Here is a 27,890-nt window from a genome sequence, read left to right on the forward strand (position 1 = left end):
AATAGCTCAGTGGTTTGAGCATTGGCCTGCTAAACCCAGGGTTGTGAGTTCAATCCTTGAGGGGGCCACTTGGGGATCTGGGGCAAAATCAGTACTTGGTCCTGCTAGTGAAGGCAGGCTGCTGGACTCAATGACCTTTCAAGGTCCCTTCCAGTTCTAGGAGATGGGCTATCTCCATTAAATTAAATAAATTAAAAATTAATTATAATTAATTAATTCTTGCACGCCCCCTTCCACTACCAGTCCCTCACCTGGAGGACGTGGCAGGGCTCCAGTTGAGGTGCCAGCTGTCAGCCCCAGGGTGGCAGCAGCAGTACAGACGTAAGGGTGGCAATGTGGCTTTTCACATTTAACGTTTAACATTGCCACCCCACCCTTACATCTGCACTGCTGCTGGCGCAGCACTGCCTTCAGAGCTGGGCACCTAGCTACCAGCTGCTGCTCTCCATTCTGCCTGGGCAGCAGTATATTTACTTGTTTTGGCAGGGGAGCGTAAACAGACACACAAAGAGTGGGGGCCGCCCGATCAAATAAGTTTGAGAACCACTGGTCTAGAGAAGAGATATCAGGAATGTTTGCTCTCCTTGTCTCATAGCACAAGAACAAAGGGACGTTAAATAACTGAAAGTTGGCAAGCTTAAAACTTATAAAAGGAAAGACTTTGTCCTACCTTGTGTGATTAGACTGGGCACTCACTGCTACAGGAGTTCATTGAGGCCAAGAGCTTAGTAAGATTCAGAGAGGGACTTGATGTAGAAAGAGGATAGATACCATTGTTTTAAAAAAAAGTTTTTATTTAAACCTAATTTTTTAAATTTACATACATTTAAAAAAGTTATATCCTATGTTAAGTCAAGCTTACTATAATCTATTAAAATCACTTAAATAAAATTTTAATAAATCAAGCAGAACATGTTTACTGCTGAAGTTTTAAAGGAAGTCAAAGCGCTGAATTAGTAGAAGTTACTGGCTGAGCACCTGAAAACTAGAGTTTGCTGAAGTGCTACACCAGCTTTTGACAGGAGTAGTTTCTTCTGCAGGTGCAGAGAATGGTTCCTTCATTTCAGTTTATCCAACTAGTTCAGTTCAGTTGTTGAGAAAAGCATTGTGAAAACGAGGAAATACAGAGTTAAGGTAAAGGTCCATACAGTCTTAACTCCACCCTCCTGGAATTTGCGATAGCCACTAGCTGCATGAACTCCAATTGCATTCACGGTGTAGCTGTATTGAATGGTAGAGAAATTAGTTGGAGCAGCTTGGAAGAGCTGTGATTGTGATATGAGGTGATCTGAATGTCTGTGGCCCTATGTGGGTATATTTGAGCCCCTCTCCTTGACCCCCTTTGTGTGTGTGACAGAAGGAAAGAGATGCATCTGTACCATGAGAGATCCAGGATGTCCATATCAGCACTAAGCAACAGAGGGTTCTGTGGCACCTTTGAGACTTACAGAAGTACTGGGAGCATAAGCTTTCGTGGGTAAGAACCTCACTTCTTCAGATGCAAGAAGTGAGGTTCTTACCCACGAAAGCTTATGCTCCCAGTACTTCTGTAAGTCTCAAAGGTGCCACAGAACCCTCTGTTGCTTAGTGCTGATATGGACATCCTGGATCTCTCATGGTACAGATGCATCTCTTTCCTTCTGTCACACACACAAAGGGGGTCAAGGAGAGGGGCTCAAATATACCCACATAGGGCCACAGACATTCAGATCACCTCATATCACAATCACAGCTCTTCCAAGCTGCTCCAACTAATTTCTCTACCATTCAATACAGCTACACCGTGAATGCAATTGGAGTTCANGTATCAGAGGGGTAGCCGTGTTAGTCTGAATCTGTAAAAAGCAACAGAGGGTCCTGTGGCACCTTTGAGACTAACAGAAGTACTGGGAGCATAAGCTTTCGTGGGTAAGAACCTCACTTCTTGCATCTGAAGAAGTGAGGTTCTTACCCACGAAAGCTTATGCTCCCAGTACTTCTGTTAGTCTCAAAGGTGCCACAGGACCCTCTGTTGCTTTTTACAGATTCAGACTAACACGGCTACCCCTCTGATACATATCAGCACTGTGTCAGTAGCAGGGCACGAGCCTTCTTGCCATGGGGGTATCAGCAGTTAGTTGGAACATGTGTGGCCTGTGGGTTTAATGATAGTAAGTGAAAGTTCAATGTGTGATAGTATGTACATATGGGTAAAGGATTTGAAGGAGTTGTATAATTTAGGCTACTCCACGAAAAGACCCCCGCATCTACTAAGTGTATAAGTGTAGGGAGCTCCTGTTCAGTACAGGGCAAAGGCAGACTGTGAGTGTGTGTGTTCTGGGCTTATTGGGACATTGCTCAAAGAGGGAAGAGTTAAGGTTGCGTGGGTGTGCACCTTGACTCTGTACTTCCTGGTTTTCATAAGTTTGAGTTTTACTGACCTAGACGTTCTGGAAGGGCATGAGCTATCACTGGGCAACCTTCATTCTGCATTAACAAATTCTTTTGCCATTTAATTTCCTAATTTTTTTTTTTAACAAAGAGAAGGGTTGGTAGGAGGTAATGGTCATGTAGGCATGTAGGAATGCAGCCCAGATGTTTTTGTGGCCAGGTGATGATAATACCTAGATCTTACTTAAGGCTAGTAGCCTTAAGGAAGGAAACATCATTATTTTAATTGTAGAAATGTGTGAACTGAGGCACAGAGAGATGAAGTCTCTTGGCCAAAGTCATCCAGCAGGCCAGAGTCTGAGACTGGGACATGGGTGGTTGTGCCTAGGGGTTGGATCAGGAGTTGGTAGCCAGGAATCAGAGCCCAGGATCGCAGCTGGGGTCAGAGATGAAGTAAGAAGTCAGGAATCTGAGCCCAGGGTTAGAGCCAGTAACCTGGAGTGAGGCAAGGCTGGGGGCAGGGCTGTGTCAGGCACAGGAAGAGGGCTGGAACAAGGTGGGAGCAAGGCTGGGACAAGCAGGCACAGGAACTGTCACAGCCATGGGTGAGTGCTTTGAGCAGCTGCCAAACTGCTTCTGAAGTGGACAGCTGGTTTGCTGACTTCCACCCAGTCAGGCAGCTTACTACAGGCTAGCTGCACTCATTAGGTTGCCCGGAGACTGGCTCTGCTGCAGGACCTGATTCCTGACAGTACTCCCCCCACCGAAGGGCGCCTGCTAGGAGCCTCATGGCCCGTTTCTCGGGGTACTGCCAGTGGAACTCTCAAATATGTCCAGGGCATGAATATTCTCTCCCAGTTCCCAAGTCTACTTTCCTGGATCATAGTCTCCTCAGCCTACCAGTTACTGGAGGCTTCCCCTAACTCGCCAAGAGTCAAGGATTTGGTGGACCAAGTACTCCTTCTGTCTGCAGACTTGTGTGTGGTGAGTTGATCAATTTGGGTATAGGATCCTGTTTTACAGCTTTAAAAGGTGAAATGTGAAAGATGGGTGGATTTTCAAGGACTCTGGCAGCTGTAACCTGAAGGCCTTTGGGTTTAACCGTTCTTTAATATTTTAAAGAGCCCAGGTATTGGTAATCTAGTTTGGCAGATGGGCAGAGAGCCATACCTTGTCCCCTATGGCCAGATTGGGGCCACCCTAACAGTTTTGGTCTGCCTGGTGTTTATAGGCTTCATTGGTGTACTGAAAGTATTCCTTGATCTCCCGGTATAGGTCACTTGGTATAGGATGGATACTAGTTCACAGCAACTGGCACTGGGGAACTTACCAGTAAGTCTGAGAGGAAGTGGGGGTGAAAGCCATAGTTTGCAAAGAATGGGCTATGTTGGACTGAGGTGTGGATTTCATTGTTAACACGCAAATTTGGTGTGGCACGGTAGGGGGAACCAGTTGTCCTGGTGGTAACTCAGAAAGCAGCAAGGATACTGTGCCAAGTTTTGACTCTCTGTTTGCCCATGAGTCTGTGGGTGATAGCTGGGTGAGGCAAGGGATTCAATGCCAAGGAGTCAGAATGCCACCAGAATCAGGAAATGAGCTGAGGTTCCCAGTCCTATACAATATCTACTGGTAACCTGTGGTTGCAGAAGACATTGTCCAGGACAAGCTGAGCCATCTCTTATGTGGTAGGAACAGTAATGGTATGGAATGAAGTGTGCCATCTTTGGTAGGAGGTGGGTGGCAACCAGGATTACTGTGTGTCCCTGAGAATGTGGCAGTTCTATAATGAAGTCCACTGATATAGTAGACAGCTATGGAGGCATTGGCAGAGGCTGGAGGAGACCTAGGAGTTTTGATGGTGCAGTCTTGGTTCAGGCACAGAGGTTGCAGGACCTTTTATATAAACCTTGATGTAAGATCATTGGCCTGGCCACTAGAAGCAACTTGAGATCTGATTCCAGATCTAGAATTGGCCAAAATGGCTCACAAGTGGCAAATCATAGCATGGCTTCCCTTCCTGAAGCCTAGGTTGTCCCTTCAGAACATAAATACAACAGTTGCGACAGAGTTCTGTTGTTGGAACTTGGCGTTAGGTCTGGTACCTGCATAATTCAGGGTCTGGCAGATCTGGGTTGCGAATGGGTCACCAGGGAATGGAAGGAGGATGTCAGACTGTTGTTGATCATTCCATTGACAAAGTTGGACACCATGAACATAGTGGAAGAGAGCTCTTCACCGGGTTTGAGATATTTGTCTTTGCGGGATAGAGCATCTGCCTTCCTGTTTCTTGTCCCTGGGCGAAAGGCTACCGCAAAATCAAAGTGAGCAAGTCTGGTGTTGGTTAAGATGTTTAGTAGTCTGTAGGTATTCCAGGTTCTTGTGAGCTGTCAGGAGTTTGGACTAGGATTTGGGCTCCCTCTAGTAGGTAACTCCACTCCTTGAAAGCCACTTTGATAACCAGTAGCTCCTGGTCCCAAATATCATAATTTTTTTCCTCCTGGAGTTAGCTTTCCAAGAATAAAAGGCTCAGGGGTGGAGATGGTTGTGGGGGCCCCCATGATAGATAAAACTGCACCAATGGCAAAATTTGAGGCTTCTGCTTCAATCCTAAATAGTTTAGTGGGATCTGGGAGGATGGATGCTGAGGTGAACATCCTCTTCAGCCAATCAAAGGCTGACTGAGATACTGTGGACCGGATGAACTGGTTCCCCTTTTGCGGGGGTGTCATTATGGGTGCAACCAGGCTAGAGACTCGCCTGTAGAAACTGGCAGATCCCAGGAATTGCAGCACCCCGTGTACACCCTTGGTTGAGGCCCAGTCAGATATTGCAGCCACCTTATGTGGGTCCATGGTGAGTCCCTCAGGCATGATGAGATAGCCCATGAATTTCGCCGTGTCCTTATCAGACTTGTATTTCTTAAGCTTCACATAAGTATGGTTTTGGCAAAGTCTCTCCAAGACTGTGCAAACATGATGATTGTGGAGATTCAGAGAAAATGAGGATGTCATTCAGCTAAGTTTGAGTTTGGAGAGGGAGTGAATGCACCCCAGGAAACCTCTGCTCCTGGCTAGATGTCAATGGGCTAGATGTAGCCGCAATGGGGTGGTAGGGTGTCAGCTTTTTTTTTTTTTTTTTGTCAAACCTGTCAACATAATGTTGATATTTAACAGGGTTTCTGGGGGCCCCTTCGGATTGTCTTTGTGTCTCTGGCGGATTTTGTAAGCTGCAAAGGGTTGCTGGTCCCAGCTTGGCTCTTGGCAAACAGGATTGTCAGCAAGATGGGGAGTCAAAGTATACTGTGCCTGATCACCGATGGATGCCAGATGTCAGAACCAGGTTACCTGGAGGGGGGCAGGAACAAGGCTGGAACTAGGCAGGAGCTGGACTGGGAACCAGCTGGCACAGGAGCTTTTGCAGTTGTGGAAGAATGGTTTGAGCTGTTGCTGCTGGGTTTAAGATCTGGTCGTCTGACTCTTTCCACCAATCAGTCAGCCTTCTACAGGCCAGCTGTCCTCTTAGAGTTGCCTGGTGACTGGCTCTGCTGCAGGCTCTGCTTCCTGACAATCAGTGTCAAAGCTGGGAATAGAGCCCAGGTTTTAGTAGTCCCAGTTCAGTGTTCTCTCTGCTAAGTCACACTGCTGCCTGTGTTTCTTAAGTGCCCCCCAATCCTGCAGGTGTATGGCTATACTACGGAGACTATACTGACATTGCTATGCTGCCCTAATCCCTTAGCATAGATCAGGGGTGGGCAAACTTTTTGGCTCGAGGGCCACATCAGCATTGTGAAACGCTATGGAGGGCCGGGTAGGGAAGGCTGTGCCTCCCTAAACAGCCTGGACCCTGCCCCCTATCCGCCCCTCCCACTTCCAACCCCCCCCCCCCCCCGCTCCCTGTCCCCTGACTGCCCCCAGGACCCCCTGCCCCTTATCCAACCTCCCGCTCCCTTACTATGCTGCTCAGAGCAGCAGGAACTTGCAGCCCGGCCAGAGCTGCCACGGCCCCCATGCTTCCCAACAGGAGCGGCGGGCCAGAGCACTGTCGTTGCTGCGCGCTGAGGCTGCGGGGGAGAGGAGACAGCAGGGGAGGTGCCGGGGGCTAGCCTCCGCGGCCGGGAACTCAGGGTTGGTCCCGCGGGCTGGATGGTCCCGCGGGCTGGATGTGGCCTGCAGGCCATAGTTTGCCCACCTCTGGAATAGATGCAACCTATACTGCTGGAAGGGGTTTTTCCAACAGCGTTGAATGAAGTTCATTCAACTATGAATTCAACTATTCAAGCTATGCAGACCTAGCCTCTGGCATAGACTTTGTGTGTCACGGCCAGGGGTGTGTCCTACCCCTGCCCAATGTAGCTATCTCAGCCTAGCTTTTAATTGTAGATATCAAGCCCTAGTTGTAGTGGGATGGGGATAGTGGTCGTTCTTTTTGAGTGTGTAGTTGATAACCAAGTCTGTGGGAAATCTCAGGCATCGTGTGTGTCCCAAGAACTTGACAGTTTCATTACTGGTGCTTACGGTAACTTTTAAGCATGTGAGAGAAGACTGTGTCTCTCGTCCAGTTCACCCTCTCCTTCCCAGCCCATTAAGCTATTAGCATTTTAGAAGCTAAGTGTGCACAAAAAGATTGGTGGAATCTGTGAACTTCAAAAAAAGCTAGTTTTGGGGGGGTGCAGTTTGGGAGGGGAGCCTGTATCATAGGAACCTCTTGTCCAAATGACCTCCGATTTGGATCACTAAGCCTACCCTGCACCACCACAAAGCACAGCAAATTTCAAGACTAGCCAGGTAAGCATGCAGATTTTAGAACACTTAGAAAAATTGTCCTTTTAAACAGAAAAATCCCACAGTCTTAACTGAAGCAGAGAGGCTGTTCTGCTATAATATTTATGAAATGTATCAGCAACTGCTTTGCTATAGTCAAAGCCCCAGCCCAGGATAATCCTGAAAGCATGGGAGGCTCAGAGGTGATGGTCTCAGCTGAATGAGAACACTCCCTATAGCCTGAAACAATAGCTCTGAGATGTGTGAACTGCTCCATTCTCAGCTCCTCACCCCAGCAGTGATTCTCAAACTTTTAGGGGTCAGGACCCATTTGTAAATGTTTACGGCTTGTCTTGACCCAGTAAATAGTCTGGGGGTGAAGGTCCTGGAGTGGTTTCGCTCGGGTCCTTCCTGGCACTCACCCCACATTGGCAGTTCCTAGCTGGGCTTGTGTCTCCGCTCTGGGTGTCGCAACCTCCATGGTTGCTGCATTGCTAGGTTCTCTCCCCCCTCCCTCCCCCCGCCCCCACCAACAGGATCAAATTTGTGAGAGTGGAGTTGTGACCTGGACCATGGGATTGCAGTCCTACCCGGACTCCTGTCGTCATGGAGGCAGGGCCAAACCTGAGTGGTGCTAGGACTCCAGAGGTTGCAGTGTCTGGAGCAGGGAGGCGAACCCAGCCAGCCCCATGGGACACCCTTTGAAACATTCTGGTGACCCAATTATGGGTCCCAACTCACAGGTTGAGAAACCCTGTGCTTGTGCATGCTCCAGTTCTGCCTGGCTTCAGCTCCCCACCCAGTAGGGTAGGGCTTCCCCAGACCCCAGCTCACATTGGGGCACGGAGAGAGTTCAGACCAGTCCAGAAAGGCAAAGCCCCTCCAGAACCAGCACACATGAAGAGTGGGCAATGGAGTGGGTCAGAATCCATAGATGGGCAGGGCCACCCCAGATCCTGGCATAAACACGAAGGCTTAGGACCCCCCAGATTTTGGCATGCACACTGTAGAGAATGTGGGGCTGCGGCACGCCTTGCCCCTATTCTCCCCCAGTTCCCCTGCCACTCACTCCCTTGTCCCCTTCCCATGTCCCTCCCCAACCCTTTACCTCCCATAGGGCAGGTCTACACTTACTTCCTGGTCCGGCCGTAAGCAATCGATCTTCTGGGATCGATTTATCGCATCTTGTCTAGACGCGATAAATCAATCCCGGAAGTGCTCGCCGTCGACGCCGGTACTCCAGCTCGGCAAGAGGAGTACGCGGCATCAACGGGGGAGCCTGCCTGCCGCGTCTGGATCCGCGGTAAGTTCGAACTAAGGTACTTCAAATTCAGCTACGTTAATAACGTAGCTGAATTTGCGTACCTTAGTTCGAAGTGGGGGGTTAGTGTGGGCCAGGCCTTACTTACCTGTCCTTATTTATTCTCCTCATTGCAGCCACATTGCCTCTCACCCCATTCCCTCCCACTCCTCTGCCCCATAAAATGTCACTCCCTTCCCAGCAAGCATTCACGTTTAATTCTTTTCACAAAAACACTTTGATTACATGCCCCAAAAAACAAACAAAAAAAAAAAACCTTGCTGGAGAGTTTTTAGTAATATGTCCTCGAGCCTTTTGCCCAACTTGGGGCTTGAATTGACACTGGCTGTGAGAGTCAGGTTCGAAGGACTGCTGCTTATCCCCTTGACCCATCTAGTTGGTGTGAAACTTTCAAGACTACAAACCCTGATGGGCCCCTCTGTTCAGGCATGCTCAATGTAATTGGTTTGGCGCAAGGACCCAGGTCTAGTGCGGCAGACTGAAGACACTCACTCAGCCACACTGCCTTTTGGACTGAATGTGCCAAATCTGTGCTTGGCTAGTCTGTCTGTAACCAGCAGACTATCCTTTCCTTCCAAAGCCAGGTGCAGGGGTCTGGAATCTCAACCTTCTACTGCGGTCTAGCAAATAGTTATGTAAGGCACTTGCAAAGTACATTTAGCCCAGTGGCTCTCAAACTTTTTTTACTGGTGACCCCTTTCACATAGCAAGTCTCTGAGTGCGACCCCCCCCCCCCCATAAATTAAAAACATTTTTTTATATATTAAACACTATTATAAATGCTGGAGGCAAAGCGAGGTTTGGGGTGGAGGTTGACAGCTCGCAACCCCTCGTGTAATAACCTCGCGACCCTCTGAGGGGTCGCGACCCCCAGCTTGAGAACCCCTGATTTAGCCCAGGTGATAAGAGAGGCTGTGGTGTAGATCTGAACGTGCGTGTCAAATCCTGCTGTCAAACCATGTCGGGAACATTGTGGTTCCATATCAAATAATTTCCATATTGCCAGTTCAGTTAAAGTTGCATTGAAACTCCTATTTAAAGTCTTCCCCCAAAAGTCAGATCAACCTTAACATTGCTAGGTCAGGGGCTTGACACAGGTGCCACAGTATCCCTTCAGGCAGAGCTACAAATAGAGTCCAGGTCCCTCATATCAGAACAAACTATTGTCCGCTTAGCTTTCGGAGAGGCAGCATTGCTTAGGCCAAATGTGTGTGTTCAGCTAAGCTGCTACAAATGGGCTACTCCTGCGTCTGCAAAGCACTCTGAGACACACAGGTGAGACTGCCTAACTCAGGCCTGGTCCACACTAACCCCCCACTTCGGACTAAGGTACGCAAATTCAGCTACGTTAATAACGTAGCTGAATTCGAAGTACCTTAGTCCGAACTTACTGCAGGTCCAGACGCGGCAGGCAGGCTCCCCCGTCGATGCCGCGTACTCCTCTCCCTGAGCTGGAGTACCGGTGTCGACGGCAATCACTTCCGGGATCGATTTATCGCGTCTAGACAAGATGCGATAAATCGATCCCAGAAGATCGATCGCTTACATCCGGACCAGGAAGTAAGTATAGACGTACCCAAAGAGTTGCATGTGATGACATTTGTGTGTAGGGAAAGAGAGGAACTGCAGGAAGAAAAAGGATGGTCAAGGCATTGGGCTAGGATTCAGAGCTAGGTTCTGTACTGATTCCTGCCACAGGCTTCCTATGGTATGATACGAGGTCACGGACACTAGAATACATGGAGGTGGCTGCTAATTTTTCCTTATTTATTCAATGCCTCAGTTTCCCCATCTGTAAAAATGGATCATATGTTCCACCTCACAAATGGTGTAGGTTCACTAATATTTGTGAAGCACTCTGATACTGTGCTGAGGGGGGCCATATAAGTACCTAGTTAGATCATTGGCCCCTTTTGTGAGCCTTTGGGGGCCACCCCAACCCTCCAGCCTTGCACTCATTAGGGACTCACCAGCCGTTCTGAGCCTTAGGAGCAGTGCTGCAAGTAGAAATCATTTCTTGCCGGTACTGCCCTCATGGGAGGGACACAAGGGGGGCCACGTGACTGCCCCACGTGACCCTCCATGTGACTTTTCCCTGCCCTGCCCCCAGCCCGGGGCCCCCACTCTCTCCCCGTCCCCTCCAACACACACCCTTTGTATATACAAACATCAACATGCTTAACTACTCACTTTCCCCCAAATATGTAGTATTTGGTCTGTTTATATGGAATATGGGAGTTGGGTGAGGAACCGTTTCAGCATATGTATGACTTCTTAAAAAACAAATTTTAAGTAGAACTATATCCTAAACTGCTTTATGGTATTGTACCCAAACATTGCATTTCAATGGGAGATGCAACTTCCTTTATAGCGGTGGTTCCCAAAGTGGGGTTCGCAGAACGTTTCAGGAGGTTCGCAAGAAAAATTTCATTAATGGTGCCCAGAGGACTCTGCTGGGACCTGTTGCAGGGCAGACAGCCCGAGCCCCAGGGAGGGCGGGCAGTTTGAGCCGGCAGCCCGAGCCCCTCCCCTGTCAGCGGGGGAGCCGGCAGCCCGAGCCCCAGGGAGAGCGGGGCCGGACAGTTTGATCCAGCAGCCCGAGCCCTCCTGTCAGCCAGGGAACCGGCAGCCCGAGCCTTGGGGAGAGCAGGGCTGGGCAGTTTGAGCCGGCAGCCCCAGCCCTCCCCTGTCAGCGGGGGAGCCAGCAGCCCTGAACCCCAGCACTCCATGCAGGGTGCAGGTGGCAGCTCGGATCCCTGTCCTTGTCAGGCAGGGGAAGTTTGCATCCAGGGCAGTCAGCAGGGGGCCACGCTGAACGTGGGGGGTGGTCCAAGCTAATTTGTCCCTCCCAGGGCACCTTCCTCGGCGGAAGAAAAGCTGTTTGCGAGCCAAACCAGCCAGAAGCACGTTGTAGCCAATGTAGGAGTGTTAAGGTATCTCAGTAATTGTCCTTCTCTCTGGAGTGCTGATTTGCTTCAGTGAGTGAATCTTCTCAGTTTCTAGTTTGGTTGTTAGCAGTCTCTTTGTTATTTTTATTAGAACTTTTGTACACATGTTCAATGGATAAGTGGCTGAAAAAGGAAAGTGTAAAGACGCTGGAATCAGCTAGTGTTTCCTCAAGTCCACACTGTGGAAAATCTAAGTCTAATGATCATGATGGTCCTGGAAAGTCACTTACAAAGAAAAGAAAATATGACGATGATTATATAAAATATGGCTTTACATGCATTGGTGATCAAGAACATCCAAAACCACTGTGTGTGATTTGTGGTGATGTTCTAGCAAACAGCAGCCTCAAACCTTCTCTACTTCGGCACCATTTAGAAACTAGGCATCCTGCACAACTCGACAAGCCTGTTGAGTTTTTCAAGCAAAAATTAGCTGAGAAGAAAAGTGACATTACCAGTTTTATATCCAAAGCAAGTACTGATATTGAAAATGCACTTAAAGCGTCATACCGTGTGAGCTACAAAGTAGCAAAAGCATCAGAAGCCCATACCATAGCAGAGAGCTTGACTGGTCCATGTATAAAAGATGTAGTTCATTGCATGCTCGGAGAAAAGGCTGCAAAAAGGATTGACATGGTACCTTTGTCCAATAATACGTTGTCACGAAGAATTAATGACATGTCAAATAATGTAGAGACCACAATTGTACATAGAGTGAAAAATAGTCCATATTATGCTATACAGTTGGATGAATCAACTGATATAGCTAATCTAGCTATTTTGCTACTATTTGTACGTTATGTGAATGAAAATATGGGTGAAGAAGACCTGTTGTTTTGCCAACCATTGGAAAAACCAAAGAGAAGATATCTTCAGTATGACTAATGCATATTTTCAAGAAAAGGAAATAGATTGGTCTCGTTGCCTAGGCATTTGCACTGATGGGGCCACATCAATGACGGGGAAGTATTCTGGATTTGTAGCTCAAACAAAAAAGGTTGCATCAAAAGTCTCTTGGACTCATTGCAGCATTCATAAACAAGCCCTTGCAACAAAACGCATGCCAGAGGGACTGAAGGAAGTGCTGGACAATGTTGTGAAAAAATGGGTAGTATACACGTCTGTGTGTTGACCCATACTGAAGTTAGATGGCTCTCAAGGGGTAAAATCCTTGTGTGCTTGTTTGAGGTTAGAACGGAAATCCTAGTTTTTTTTCAACTTCCACCCTTTCCACCTTGCCAGCTGTATGGAAAATAATTTCTGGCTCCAGAGCCTAGCTTATTTAGCAGATATTTTCTCAAGAATTAATGACCTAAATTTATCTCTTCAAGGCCTCAATATAACAGTTTTCAATGTGCAAGAGCGAGCTGAATCCCTGATAAAGAAGTTGCAGTTCTGGGGAAGTTGTTTGGAAAACAATGAAAACAATCAAACTGAGTGATTCAGTAATCTTCATGACTTCCTGGTAGAACATAAACTTCAGTTGGATCAGTGCACTAAAACCAATATAATTGCACACCTAAAAGGACTTTGCACAACTTTCAGGGAATACTTTCCAGCTATGTCAGGTGATAATGACTGAATTCGCAACCCTTTTGATGATACCACTTTCTCAGCACAGATATTAAACACCGAGGAAAAAGAGAAATTGATTGAGTTCTCCTGTGATTATGAACTGAAAAGGAGTTTCAGAAATCTATCATTGATCAACTTTTGGCTGAGTTTAAGAAACGAGTACCCCTTTCTGGCAGAAAAAGCTGCTGCAGTTTTGTTACCATTTTCAACAACATACTTATGCGAGAAAGCATTTTCCTCATATGCACATCTGAAAACCAAATACAGAAACAGACTTGATGCTGAACCAGACCTTAGACTTTATCTTTCTCCAGTGGTTCCAGACTTCCAAGAGCTATGCAGAGCAAAGCAAGCGAATCCATCACACTGAGGAAATTTAAACTTAAATCCCTGGAAATATTCATTTTTAGGAGGGGGTTCACGAGATGTCACAATTTAGTGAAAGGGGTTCGCGGGCTGTTAAAATTTGGGAACCACGGCTTTATAGGAACAGAACAGACTCCTGAAACTCTTACCAGTCCACAAAAGTGGTCCATAGTCATGCAAATAGTCCTATTGTCTTTAATGGGATTGATCAAATGATTAAGGGGTTACAGGATTAGGTTCCAAGTTTGTAAATGGTTCTGGACGAAACTGACAATGCCTGAGCTGTCAGATCAGAAGGAGCGTCACTCGAATAAAGGTGGGCAGATGTGTGATAAGTCTTAGCTCTGTTGCTAAGATGAGGGATGTGTTTTCAGCAAAGTTCTTTGCAGATTCCTGAGGCAGCTGGTTTAAGGCCATCAGCGTCCGGCATTATAATCTTCACTTATAGTTCTCTCACCCACAAAGCTGGAAAATGATGCATTTGTTTTCTTTGTTTTGCTGCTCCAGTTCGTTAACAAAATGCATGTTAGACTAGTTTGGCTGCAAAGAAGAATTCTTTGTACACTGGGGACAACGCCTGATTCCTGTCAGGCTGCAGAACTGAGCTAACATCAGAATTCAAACATCCTCTGGTCAGTGCAGGCAGAGGCATTTCTCTAATGATCTGGACTTGATGTGATGCAGTATGGATGTCATGGATAATTCAGACCAATGGGGAGAAACAGAATCAAAAACACTGTTTAAACACCTTCCATCTCCCACCCCCCACACCCCTGTCCTCTTGAGGATTCTTGACCAATTTAACAGCACAATACATATGCTAACAAACTTAAACAAACCCTTTGTTTAAGTTGGTTAGCATATGTATTGTGCTGGTAAAGCCATATAAAGAATGAATGCCCTCCCTAGCCATGTTCTGCTCCGGTACCCTGTACGTGCTAAAAATTTCTTGCCCGTACTGCGTACTGGAGCATCCCACCCTACTTGCACTCCTGCTTAGGAGGCTAAAAAGAGCCAACCCTCCATGAGACTTACGCCATTTTGATGCTTTGGGTGCACACTAGTCTCTTTCTTGGCACCCCTAGAGATGGCAATAGGAACTGGGGGCATCATAGTACCTTATCCCACTCTAACCAGAAACAAATGTTATTTCCGCTGTACCCAACGCAATGACAAACCAGACTCCTATTCACACAGTCCAGCTGGATCTTCAGTGTGGCCTGTGCAGGAGCATTGATATAGGAAGCACTTGCAGCCAGCTACTGGATATGACCCTGGATGCAGTGAACAGCTTCTCCTTGGTTTCCAGCTGCATAATTCTAAATAAAGAGGCTAACGTGTATGTGCGCCCGGGGGTGGGAGTGGTGGGTGTCCTACAATTAGGCCATGTCAACATTGAGAGAATTTGCAGCAGAGTAACTGCATCATGACTGAGCAGCTACACTTGCCTAAATCCTGCTTTGTTCCAGTATAGCCTGTCTACGTGGGGAGCTTGCACTGATGTAACTAAACTGATGGCATGACTCTGGTGCCAATTTTCATGTAGACAAAGCCTTAGTTTCCTGCACCTTAGGCAGACATTGCCCGCTCCAAAACCCAGTAGCAGGTGGTGGCATCCCAACAAGGGGGAGAGTTAAGGCGTTACTCCACATACTTCACAACCTTAACTGTGCCACTCCTGGTTTTCGTAAGCTTGTGGCTTGTGTGTTTGACAAGAAATTACAATCTTGGGGGTGGGGGCAGGGGTGTATGTAAGGGATGTGAACAGAGTCTTTCCTGCTTTTCTCTTGTTTGAGTGTGGAGCCTGATGTCTCAAAAGGGTACAGGGGGAGCAGAAGGCCCTGTTGTGCAGCAACAGCCCTAATGAATTCCTTTGTAAGTGACTCCCCCGATAACGAGTGCAGGGCTTGGGAATATTATTGGAGTTACTTTTCAAGCTTTGGAGTAAACTCTGGGTGGTAAGCAGGAGAGTTCAGTGAAGCCAGTCGCCTCCAACCTTGCTCATTCTGTCCTGAAACTTTTGGGCTCCACTGTTCCTCCCACCTCTTAAAGGAACAGGGCTCTAGGAAGGGTCCTCTTTAATATATTTCTATTGTTTTAGTCATATTCTTTCTGGACAGCCAGTGCCTTCTGAGTGTATTGCACTCCTTCACAGGAGAAATTCCCAGGTTGATTGGTAAGGAGCTGGCTGGTCACAGGGTTCTGGTTGTCCTTGGTTCCAGCTGAGAGAAGAGATGGGAGATGGAAGTATTTACTGCATTAAAACTAAGAATACGTTATCACACTTCCCTGTTTATACCTTCCATGGTAACACTTGTTGTAGCTGCCCCAAAAGTGTTATGCCCTGGTGACTGGGATGGGATATGGACACCGAGCAGTCTCTCCAGATGTGATCCTCACAGCGATCCACTGGAGAACTACTACATGGCTGCGTCTGGGCTCTGAGACCTTCCCAGGCTTTGAAGAGAGAGTTTTGTCCAGGCTGTTGTTTGGTTTGATTCAGCACCTCCTTCTCTCCCTCTGTAGGTGTCGCTACCTGGCAGTTCAGCTGTCTCCAGCCATCCCTGTCTTTGCAGTAGTTCTTTTCCTGTTCGCGATGGCTATGCTTCTGCGGACAAGTTTCAGTGATCCTGGTGTGATCCCCAGAGCCCTGCCTGATGAGGCAGCCTTCATTGAAATGGAGATTGGTGAGTGTCAACAGAATCTATGCCAGAGTACCTTCCCCGAGCCCTTTGTGAAGGAGTGTGAGTGCGCTAGAGCCTGGGTTGGTGTGGGAAGTTTACTGGGGGGCATATCTTCCCTACTGACTCTGTGAGAGGAGTGAGTGTGCCTGGAGAGTGGCTGTGGTGCTCTACATGTCTCTCAGCCCTGGAAGCCCCCCGCTTCCCCCCCCCCTATTCCCGAAGTACCTATCCATCAGCTCACATGCGTTCGCTCTCCTGCTGTGCTGGGTTTGCCTAGGGAATTCCCGTCTCCCTCCCCAACATCCCACTCACTCCCATGATAGGGAATGGGAGCAGGGAGATCAAATCTGGGTCGTTCTCTCTCTTCCTGGAAGGTGATGTCAGGCGCAGGTACATCCTAGCAATGGTTTGCCACTGTTCCTTCACTCAGCAGAGTCCTTGGCATCTCTTCACCTGGCCCCAAGTTCTTAGAGCTGTGAACAGAGCTGCTGCCGATGGCTCTGGGCATTGCAGGCTCTCCTGGTCTTGGTGTTAATGAGATGGAACAAGCAGTTAGTGTTGAATGCAGTGGACTTGGATTAACAATTCTGGTGTCTGATTGGCTTTTGCTTTCAGAGGCCACCAATGGAACTGTGCCTCAGGGTCAGCGCCCGCCCCCGCGTATCAAAAACTTCCAGATCAACAACCAGATAGTGAAGCTGAAGTACTGTTATACGTGCAAGATATTCCGCCCCCCCCGTGCCTCGCACTGCAGCATCTGCGACAATTGTGTGGGTGAGTTAAGAGAGCACAGTGCCCTTGCCATGGGGGAGACCTCAATCCAGCACTCAGGCCTCGCATGTTAGCATCTGGGACATAGGAACTACCAGATGGGATCAGATCGAGGGTATATTTAGCCCTGTAAATCCTGTCTCCACTAGTGGCCAATCCCAGCTGCTTTGAAGGAAAACCATTCAATAGCAGATGGGGGATAATCTGCTCCCTATGAAGGTCTCATTCTAATCCCAAATAGTCAGAGATTGGTTTAAAATCTGAAGCTGGAGGCTTTATCTACCTTCCAATAAATTTTTTTTTTTTTTAGCATTAACTATTCTAACTCTGGATATTCTTGTTATCCATGTAATTGCTCAGTCCCTCTTTGAGTCTTGCTAAATTCTTGGCCAACAACTTTGTGGCAATGAGTTCCACAGTTTGTGTGGCATAAAGTATTTCCTTCTATCAGTTTTGAATTTGAGATTGGATGTGAAGCCCAGTGACGGAGGCTAGGACTGGGAGCTATTTTGTGTGTGTATGTCGTGGGGGGGGGGAAGGGGAACAGATCAGATGAGGAGCAGGAAGGGGAAATGGGACTGGTGGCTGGGCAAGGAAACTGGGACTCGGCTGAGAAGCCTGAGGAGTGGAGAATGGGACCAGAACGAGGTGCCAGGGATGGGGAAGAGACAGGACTGTGACAGAGACAGGTTGCGGGGGACAGGGAAGAAAGTGGTAAGCTTGTGGGGAGTGGGCAGAAGACTCCATGCCCACTAGAGTGCGCTCTGCTCCTGTGTCTGTAGTAGAACCCAACATTCCTGAGTCTCACCATTCTGCTGCTGTCAGAAAATATCTGTGAAACTCACTGGCAAAGTGCTTGTTTGTTTTCTTCCCCATCTAGTGATGGGCCAAATACAGAATAACAACCTACTATTGCTATCGATTACTCCATTAGCTCAAGCAGCAGAGTTCTGGGGGGGTGGAACTAAAGGTTCCAACCCTGCTGAAAACCCATGTAGGTATCAATATGATGGAACTTATTTTCAGATTGCTTTTTAAAAAACCTAGGAAATTATATATACAACTTCGGTTAAAAGAACATTAAGGTTGCAAAGTCAAGCAGTTGAAAGATAGGAAATGCCACAATTAAGGTCAGCTGTGTGCATGCATTATGGTAGTTTTTAATACTATTTTGGGTGCAGGATCCCTGCCTCATTCAGTGCACAGGATGGATGGTACTCGCTTAATGGGCAGCTATTCAGTAGTTTTTGTCATTGCTCAGTGAATGTCCCCTGTCTTTTTTACTGCATGCTTTCAAACTCTGCTTTGGAGACAGAATTACTAATTTTTGTGGGGGCTTTTCTGTAGCACTCATCACTACAATATCGGAGTGTTTCACAACCACTGGTTTGACTTCCCCACACCCCATGAAATGAAGGGGTGGGATTATCCTAATTTTACAGATGAGGCTGAGGCACAGAAAGATTAAGGTCAAAGGTGTCCACTAATTTTGGGTACCCAATTTGAGGCCTCTAGGGCCTGATTTTTTCCAAGTATTTAGCACTACACTTTGTATTGTTACCCCCTTTTGACCGGAGTGGCTAGTCAAACTTTGGGGCCCTGTGGGTTTTTCCTACTAGGAGGGAAAATCTTGTTTATTTACAAAGATTCATAGACTTGAAGGCTGAAAGGGACCATCATGCTCATATAGTCTGACCTTGTGCACATCTCAGGCCACAGAACCTCACCCACCCACTCCTGTAATAGACCCGGAACCTCTGGCTGAGTTATTGAAGTCCTCAAACCTTTATTTAAAGACTTCAAGTTACAGAGAATCCACCGTTTACACTAGTTTAAAGCTGCAAGTGACCCCTGAGTCATGTGGCAAAGGAAGATGAAAAGCCCCCATGGGGAATTCCTTCCCGACCCTAAATATGGAAATCAGTTAGACCCTGAGCATGTGGGCAAGACTCACCAGCCAGACACCTGGGAAAGAATTCTCTGCAGTAACTCAGCCCACCCCATCTAGCATCCATCACCAGCCATTGGAGATATTTGCTCCTGGCAGTCGCAGATGGGCTACATGCCATTGTAAGTAGTCTAGTCCTACCATCCCCTCCATAAACTTATCATGCTCAGTCCTGAAGCCAGTTAGGGTTTTTTTGCTCCCCTTGGAAGGCTGTTGCAGAACTTCACTCCTCTGATGGTTAGAAACCTTCGTCTAATTTCAAGCCTAAACTTGTTGATGGCCAGTTTATATCCATTTATTCTTGTGTCCACATTGGCACTTAATGCCTCTCTCTCCATGGTATATATTCCTCTGATGTATTTGTAGAGAGCAATCATATCTCCCCTCAGCCTTCTTTTGGTTAGGGTAAACAAGCCAAGCTCTTTGAGTCTCCTCTTGTAAGGTAGGTTCTCCATTTCTCGGATCATCTTGGTAGCCCTTTTCTGAACTTGTTCCAGTTTGAATTCATCTTAATCATGGGAGACCAGAATTGCAAACAGTATTCCAGATGAGGTCTCACCAGTGCCTTGTATAACGGTACTAACACATCCCTGTCCTCTAATGGAAGTACCTCACCTGATGCATCATAGGACTGCATTAGCCTTTTCAATGGCCACATCACACTGGCAACTCATAGTCATTCTGTGATCAACCAATATACCATGTCTTTTTCCTCCTCCTCTGTCACTTCCAACTGATAAGTCCCCAGTTTGTAACAAAAATTCTTGTTCTTAATCCCTAAGTGCATGACCTTTTACCATTAAATTCCATCCCATTTCTATTACTCCAGTTTTCAAGGTTGTCCAAATCTTCTTGTGTGATATTCTGGTCCTCCTCTTTATTAGCAACACCTCCCAACTTTGTGTCATCTGCAGATTTTATTAGCACACTCCCACTTTTTGTGTGAAGACCATTAATAAAAATGTTAAATATGATCGGTCTGAAGACCAATCCCTGAGGAACTCCAGTAGTAACCTCCCTCTGGCCTGACAGTTCACTTTTTAGTATGACGTGTTGCATTCTCCCCACTAACCAATTCCTTGTCCACATTTCAGTTCTCATATTAATCCCCATCTTCTCCAATTTAACTAATTATTTCCCTTGTGGAACTGTATCAAATGCCTTGCTGAAATCCAGGTAGATTCGATCTGCCTCAGATCCTACCCCATTTACACTGATGTTCACTGTGTTAGTCATCAGTCACTGCTAACTTTTTTGGTGAAAATTGAAACAAAAAAGGCATTTAATGCTTAAGCCATTACTGTCTTTCTTTCTTCATTGAGAAATGGGCCTACCCTGTCTTTGGTCTTTCTCTTGCCTCTCACATATTTGTAAAATGTTTTCTTGTTACCTTTTGTGTCCCTACCTAGTTTTATCTTGTTTTTTGTCTTGGCCTTTCTAATTTTGCCCCGACATGCTTTTTTTTTATATTCATCCTTAATAATTTGACTTAGTTTCCGCTTCTTGTATCACTCTTTTTTTGGTTGTTGAAGATTTCCTGGTTAAGCCAAGGTCATCCCCCGTACTTCCCATCTTTCCTATGCATTGAGATGGTTTGCTCTTGTGCCCTTAATAATGACTCTTTAAAATGAAGCAGCTGTTCTCTTGGGGAAAAAAATAGTATGATCATGGAATTAAATACTGTCATATACATAGGTATGCAGGAGGCAAATTAAGGTTGCACGGGCAAGCTTAATTCTGACATTTCCTAACTTGTGAGTGTTTTCCTTTGCAACCTTAATAATGTTCTTTTAAAGTTAAGAGTGTGTGTGTGTGTGTGTGTGTGTGTAATTAATAAATATATCCTCCACCTTTTATCTGCAATAGCTGTGATCTGCACACTGTGGGATGCTCAGAGGATGAAGGGGAGCAGTTGCTGATTTTTGTAACTGAAATTTACACTAGGTTAATGGGGCTGAGTGGGTTATATCTAAGGGCTGGTCTACACTGGGGGGGGGAGGAGGGATTCGATCCAAGATACGCAACTTCAGCCACGCAAATAGCGTAGCTGAAGTCGAAGTATCTTGGATCGAATTACCTGGGGTCCACACGGTGTGGGATCGATGGCCGCGGCTCCCCCGTCGACTGTGCTACCGCTGCTCGCTCTGGTGGAGTTCCGGAGTCGATGGTGAGCGCGTTCGGGGATCAATATATCATGTCTTAACGAGACGCAATATATCGATCCCGGATAAATCGATTGCTACCCGTCGATACGGCGGGTAGTGAAGACGTACCCTTTTACTGGAAACAAACAGCAGTGCACTCTGGGAGCAGGAACAGCAGTGCTCAGTACACTTCCCATAGAGCTGAATACCCAACTAGAAGTGACCTCTCTGCTTCAGGAGCACTCTGCTCAGTGGAGGAGCTTTGTTAGCCCCTTTGCCTCGTTTCGTTGGAGGATGGGGTCTCTACCTGGGGCCACGCTCGGGCCCGTGTATTGACCATGCTCTCTGTCTTTGTAACAGATGGAGGGGGTCCTGAAACTCTTCAATTGTGGCATGGGGTGTTGGTCTGGAAAAGGCCAGGTATCCCCACACTAGAGGCCTTCCTCTTCCAGAGCTGCAGCATGGGGGAGTGTTTTCTGTGCAGAGGAGTGGGTTAGGAAGTATTCTTCCCCCTGGAGACTTAGCTTGGTACAACCTGAGAGCGCTTTGTGCTGATGGAGGCACGGGAAATGGAAGCCCCTTGCCTTGGGCTTGGACTTTGGCTTCCCCAGCTGTGCTGGTGGGATGTGTTGGCAGGGCTTGGGTGCCCCTGCCTCGCCCCACGCTGCAGGTGTGCTGACGTCCTTCTCTTGCTCCCCCAGAGCGCTTTGACCATCACTGCCCCTGGGTTGGGAACTGCGTGGGGAAGAGGAACTACCGCTACTTCTACCTCTTCATTCTCTCGCTCTCGCTCCTCACCATCTACATCTTCACCTTCAACATTGTCTACGTGGCGCTCAGTGAGTCCTGCTGGCGGGGGGATCAGAGTGGGGAGCTGTGTTGTCGGGATGGGGAGTTGGGTCAAGATCAGCACAGAAAATCAATAGATTGGAGGAGGCATGAGTTCTGTCTTCCTGGGCAGCACTGTACATTAACCTCTCTCATTTGTGTTGCCCAGAGTCCATGAAGATTGGCTTCCTGAACACGTTGAAAGAGACCCCCGGAACATATCTTTCCCCGCTGCGTGGAGTGTACCTGCCTCTCCCACCCCATACCCTGGTGAGGGAGGGAGGGAGGTGTGTGTCTGAAAAGCAGCCACAGCCCTTGTGTGCAGCATCTTCTCAGGGGCTTTCTGGAGGCTTTCTTTTTAATTGGGGGGTGGGAGAGGAGTAGGTATATATGTTTAGGGGGAGCAGAGGGGAGCGACACACAGTGTCATGGAGCAGGGTCAGTGGAAGATAAATGCTATGCTGTGGGGTTGTGGATCCTTAACCAGCTGCTCACGGTACTGGAGGTGCTTATCTGTTTCTTCACCCTCTGGTCAGTGGTGGGGTTAACTGGATTCCACACCTTCCTGGTGGCTCTGAATCAGACGACCAACGAAGACGTGAGTGATGTTCCCCACTCTCTCCTGTCTGTCTGCTTGCCCCTCTCCAGCTTCTCTTCAGAGCCATCTCCTCTCCCCTCCCCCCCACCCTTTCTCATCAGTTCATCACTGGGTGAATTCCCCTCGCACGCAGCAAGGCCAAACCCCAGGCATAGGCTGGGGGGTGGAGGGAGGGCATACATCCAGGGCAGCCCACGGGTTCACTGCTGCCACAGGCCCCAGAAATGCAGTTTAGGTCAACCCAAGCTTATTCTGAGGCCTCCTTGGGTCTGCTGCTCAGGAATGGGGAGGGCCCAAATCCCCTCTCTTCAGCCCCTGCCCAGCCACTAGATGCACAAGGAGTCTGGGCCCCCACTCTTCAGTCCCCAGGGGGGTAGGTTCGTGCTAGGGCTGATGGTCTCCATGTGTCAGCAATGGAAATAACAGGGTCCAAGCCCTGCTCTGAGAGGCAGCCAGAGCCCAGGTGGCGTGTAACCACGATGAACAAGGGGCACATGTGCAGTGCCCTGGTGCATCAGTCAGTGGAGCTGAATGCTCGAGAGCCTTGGTCTGGCAGGGAGCTCACACCCCATCCCTTTGGGATGTTCTCTGCTTGCAGATTAAGGGGGCGTGGACTGGGAAGAATCGGGTGCAGAATCCTTATAGCCATGGGAACATTGTGAAGAACTGCTGTGAAGTGCTGTGTGGGCCCCTGCCCCCCAGGTAAGAGCTGGGGAGCAATCACATGCCTGCCTGCCACTTGGGGTGGGGTGGGCTCTGGGTCATGGATGCGAATGTCTGTGGCATAAGCCCTGGCCTTGCCAGCCCATTACACAGTGGGGAACTGTTCAGCCATGTGTGGCTTCCTCTAGGAGAGAGGGGGGTGGTGTCTGTACCCAAAACCTGAGGGAGAGGGGGCCTTCTGTATGTACCTGTAGCGAGGTAAGTTTGTGCTGCACTTCATCCTTCCTCAGCCAAGGGGCAGCTCCTCTCCCCAGGGCTGTCGGCCTGCCAAGAGACTTTGTCCCAGGGAGCTGGCCTCTGCTCCTGGCATCCCAGCCTTACCTTGAGGTTTCAGGCCTTTGCTCAGGAGTTAGGTGCGCTGTTTCACATGGGGCTCTGGTGCTGGCTGGGGAGCAGAGGAGCTTCTGTTTCTGTAAGCCATGCAGCGAGAACAGAGACTGTGATGTTCGCCCTCCCTGGCAGCCGCCTTGTTCCTGTCCTAGCTGCAGGGATTGCCTTGGGCAAGGCCAGACTCTGCCCTCAGGCCCTCCACAACCCCTCCCCCCCCCGGTCCTGCCTTGGGCGAAGCAGGGTTGTGCCCTCAGCCTCCCCACTCTGTTCCTTGCAGTGTTCTGGACAGACGGGGCATCTTGCAGCAGGTGGAGAGTGGTGCGCAGGGGGAGAGCAGCACTCGGGGGCCCAGCACTCAGGAGCCCAGCGTGCTGGAGAAGAGCAGCACTCAGGAGCCCAGTGCTGCTCAGGTGCTTGGTGCGCAGGTAGTGGGCAGCGTTCAGGAGGGCAGCAGCAGTCCCACACGTCAAAGTGCAGTAAGTGACCCTCTTTCTCCATGCGGCGAGATGCCCTGCACTCCTTTCCTGCTGGTGATGGTAGCCATAAGCTCCAGTTCTAGCCAGGAGGAAGAAAGGGGCTGAGAACAACATTCAGTAGGGGGAGTGAGGCAACTGTTCTTGGAGTAAAGCTAGGTCCTGAGCTGAGGGACCTCCTGGAAGGAGTCTTTCTGCAGAGATGATGCTGGCAGCGGCGGTGTCTGTGATGGGAGGAGAGCAGGGTGGCTAAAAAGAAGCTTCCAAGCAGCCGGGCTCCTTTGCACTCTCTTATGGCACCCTGAAGGCAGGTGTGGTCAGCTGGGGGCTGTTATCCTGGGAATCGCACCCTGCCAGTGTTGGCACTGGGCACTCACTGCAGTAGGAGGAAGCCATGGTGTAGTGAGCAGGGGGCCCAGAAGCCTGGACCCTGGCCTGATTTATCACTCGCTCTGGAGCCTTTTTTCCTCCCCACGTTTCCATCTCTGGGTGAGGGTGTTATGGCAGCACCTGCTTCTGCAGGGCAACTGTATCTGTTGGAAGCCTGCGTAATCCACTCGTTCCCAGTTCCCTGGGCCCCTTTCCTCCTCTCTAACCCGGCTCCTCCACTTGCCTTGCAGCAGCACTCGGTGGTGCCAAACCTGAACTGGGAGTGTAACCTCACGAGAGAGAACAGTGGCTGAGGGGGCTGCTGGGCTCGTTGAAAGGACGGGGGTAGGCAGGGGCAATTAGTTAGTTCCCTCTTCCACTCTTCACCCGGCCCCTCTAACCTTGGCCTGCAGGTGAAGAAAGGCAAACAGGAGCCTGAAGCCATTGTTGGCCATGGGGGAAGCAGCAGAGAGAGAGAAGGGTGTTGAAGCTACAGGACAATGTTGGGGCAGGAACAAGTAGGGACAAACTGTCCATGAACAAACTGAGTTTAATGAGCAAAGGAAGGAGGCTCTGGAACAGCCTCTTAGTCAGAGCAGTGGGGCGAACAGCCCAGCTAGTTTTACTACGGAGCTTGATCAGTCGAACAGGATTATATGACAGGGTGGCCTGCAATAGCTGGGTCTGAACTGATTGATGCAGGAGGGCCCTTCCTGTCCTTCGTTCCCATCCCTGCTGTTGCCTGTAGTTTTGGAGGGAAAGACACACTGTGGGTTTGGGAGTGTCTGCTCCATCCCATTACTCTCTCTCCTCTTCCCAGGTCCCCATGCTGCCGCTGAGCCCCACTGGGATGCCGGAGGAGACTCGGCCTTCTGCTGTGGAGCTCCCAGCACAGCCCCGGGATGATGGGCCAACCGAGCACTAACCTCCTTTCAAGCAGAGAACATTGTTTGTTCTGTCCAATCAATGCCAGAAGTGATTACCAGGCGGAGAAGGCCGGCTAGCTGGCAGGCGAGCAGACAACCCCTCACTGAGGGGAGCAGATGGGCTGGCTGGCAGGTGATTCTTCATGGCCATTTTGCTTTAGTCTTTATTCACCTCGATTGTGGACAGGAGTGCGCCTGGCCCAGGTAATTGCCAATGGATTCTAAGAGCGAGCAGAGCATGTCAGTCATTGGTACAGACCTTTACCCTTGCAGCTGGTCTCGGTACAGGCTGAGGTAGGACTTCTCGCTCTGCAGTTGGTCCTTAGTGCTAAATGCTAGCCTGGCCGTGGTCCTCTCTTTCTGCCCCAGCAGTCATCTCTGACATTGGCAGCTGCCCTGCAGTGGAGCGGCAGGATTGAGGAATCATGATGGGAAGGTGACTGTGACCGTGGCAGTGTTTGTCTCTCTCCCTCCCCCTTCTCCCTCCATCTGTGGCATTATTTTATTGTTTAAGGTGGTGGGGTGGCCAGGAAATACTGTCTTGTGTGCCAAGAGGGCCAGAAACACCTGGGCAGGCATTCCACCTGGGGATGGTTTTCTGTAGCTTCCTTCCCAAACTTCCCCGTTAGTGACTAGCAGGCATTAGAGGTCCTTGATCAGTCATGGAGTGGGCAGCCTCCTTTTCCCTTTGAGGAGTGCACCTTTCACTGCAGGAGTGTGTGGGGAGAGCAATGCCAGGTGCAGAGCTCCCTACTCTCTTGACCCTGCATCAGCTGCAGAGCAGTTGCACCAGGGAATCGTGAGGGAAGAGCCCTCTTGGGTCATGCAGTCTGTTGCTGGGGCCAGGGCAGGATTTGTTCCCTAGTGCCTTGTCGACTCCTGTGTTTGCTGCCCCAAGCAATGGGGCTTCCACCCTTGAGGGGTGTGCCCCCATTGAAGTAAATGATAAAAAGCTCTTTCCTGCTCTCTGCCCCGGTTGGCTCTGAACTCCCTTTGTCAGGGGTGCCTAGGCCTTGCTGCAGTATTCCAGGGCCCCTACGTGCTTTTCCACCTGGAGCAGCTCTGGCTGCGAGGGGTTCCACCAGCTGGGGCAGGGGATGGGCGGGCCGTTCACAGGGGCTGTTGCCTTGGGAGAAGGCACTCTTTGGAGCCTGACTCCTTGCTCCTCCTGTCTGCATGAGCTGGGCTCCCAGTCTCAGCTCAAAGGCTGCTTTGAGGCAGCTCAGCCATCTCCTTTGTGCCATCTTCCCTCCCCATCTCCCACCAAGAGATGTTGAGTGGGGCTAAAAGGAGGAGCCCGTCTGTAGCAACCCCATGCGCTTCCTGGGGAGGGGTGTCCCCTGCCTGCCTGTCTGTTGGAATTCCCAGTCTCTACCTAGGGGGAATGCCTGATTCCGCTCAAGAGGGCACTCTGATTCCCCTCCATTTGTGGTATGTCCTAGGGTGAGACCCTGGTGTGGAGGGAAGAAGGAATTGGGGTTACTAAGGTGTCTGACCTGCTTCTCCCCCAAGCTTGAGGCAGGAGCCCCACATTTACTGGCCTGTTAGTAACTAGTTCTCAGAACTGTGTCTCAGCTGGCATTGGAGGTGATCCTAGCATGTGAGACCTGCACTGTGCCCTGTCTCCCAGCACTCCTCTTACAGCAGGTCTGTGTTGAGAGTCCTGAAAGGCAGTGCTCTGCAGAGTAGCAGGGGAGGTTGGAGCTGCCCTACCTCTCTGGCTCAAGGGCAGCACTGTTGAGATCTGGGAGCAGGGTCCTTCCTGTTACTCCCTTGGCTGTGGGGCCCAGCCTCTTGTCCCCTTAAAGCTCCCGCTCTATGCTGGCTTGATGCAAGTGGGATGGCCAGAGGCATTCCCACTCTTCCCCTCCCCCCACATCTCTACAATTGAGCACAGTTCAAAATTGCTGCCTCCTTTAGCTCCAGCTGGAGTGTGTTGTCCCCTGGAGAACTGTCCCCTCTTCCCCTGCTGGAAGAGCACAGAGGAGGAGCCTTGAGTCTGGCTGGCCCCTCTGAGATCACCGACCCTGTGCCTGGTTCTGGGCTCTCCACACCCCTCCCCTTGGAAGACTTAGTCCTGTGGGTGGGACTTGTCCTTGCTGCATAGGCTCAGCTCTCTGCCACTCCAGTGGTGTTCCACTCCCTGCCCATGCTAGAGCCCCCTGCCTGCTGGGGACTGTGTTGGAGGCTACAGCCAAACTCTTCCACCTGCCCCCAACATGCTACCGACCAAATCTCAAAGTTGTTGCAAAAAATGTATTTTTGTTTTTACTAATCTATTTTCTAATGTATTGTGTCAAACTCTGCCCACTGGGGGGGGAGGAGGCCCCCTCTGGTGCCTCTTGCACCGTGGCTCCTTTTCTGATCTGTTAAGTTTCTCAATGAAGGAAGTTTTTTTGTGTTTTGGATTTTTTAAACAAATGAAGGAATCCTAATCAGTTTGAAAGCCTCTGAGATGTGGTCTCTTTCTGTGTGTGTCTGTCTTTCAACTCTCTTTCCTGAGGCATCCCTTACTCCGGAAAACCAGAGGGGCTGGGCCCTGTTTGTAAAGAACCATGTTTTCAGATTTTACTCTGTGTGTGTTAATGTCACTGGGGCAGCTCAGGACCCTTGTGGGGAGCCCTTGGCAATACCTGGCTGAAGAGAAAGTCAGATGGTTGGGCTGAGCTTGTGGGGTGGGGTTGAGAATGATCTTGTGCTAGCTGCACATGTGGGATTGTGGAGGAGAAAATGGAGCAGATTTAAAAAAAAAAATG

General features: G+C 49.2%; 1 protein-coding gene across 3 annotated transcripts in view; it reads left to right on the plus strand.

Moving 5' to 3' along the window:
- The window catches only part of ZDHHC9 (zinc finger DHHC-type palmitoyltransferase 9), a 43,834-nt gene extending 16,251 nt beyond the window's left edge, over positions 1-27,583 (plus strand). For all 3 annotated transcript variants that reach the window (XM_034781542.1, XM_034781545.1, XM_034781543.1), the window contains 8 exons: positions 15,867-16,027; positions 16,640-16,798; positions 21,589-21,726; positions 21,885-21,933; positions 22,211-22,313; positions 22,912-23,015; positions 23,644-23,842; positions 25,029-27,583. In XM_034781542.1, the coding sequence (XP_034637433.1) occupies positions 15,867-16,027; positions 16,640-16,798; positions 21,589-21,726; positions 21,885-21,933; positions 22,211-22,313; positions 22,912-23,015; positions 23,644-23,842; positions 25,029-25,133 (1,018 nt within the window). In that variant the 3' untranslated portion in view covers positions 25,134-27,583. The remainder of the gene's footprint in view (positions 1-15,866; positions 16,028-16,639; positions 16,799-21,588; positions 21,727-21,884; positions 21,934-22,210; positions 22,314-22,911; positions 23,016-23,643; positions 23,843-25,028) is intronic.
- The last annotated feature ends 307 nt before the right edge of the window (positions 27,584-27,890 follow it).

The sequence above is a fragment of the Trachemys scripta genome, chromosome 9 (assembly GCF_013100865.1).
Source record: "Trachemys scripta elegans isolate TJP31775 chromosome 9, CAS_Tse_1.0, whole genome shotgun sequence".
Lineage (NCBI taxonomy): Eukaryota > Metazoa > Chordata > Testudines > Emydidae > Trachemys > Trachemys scripta.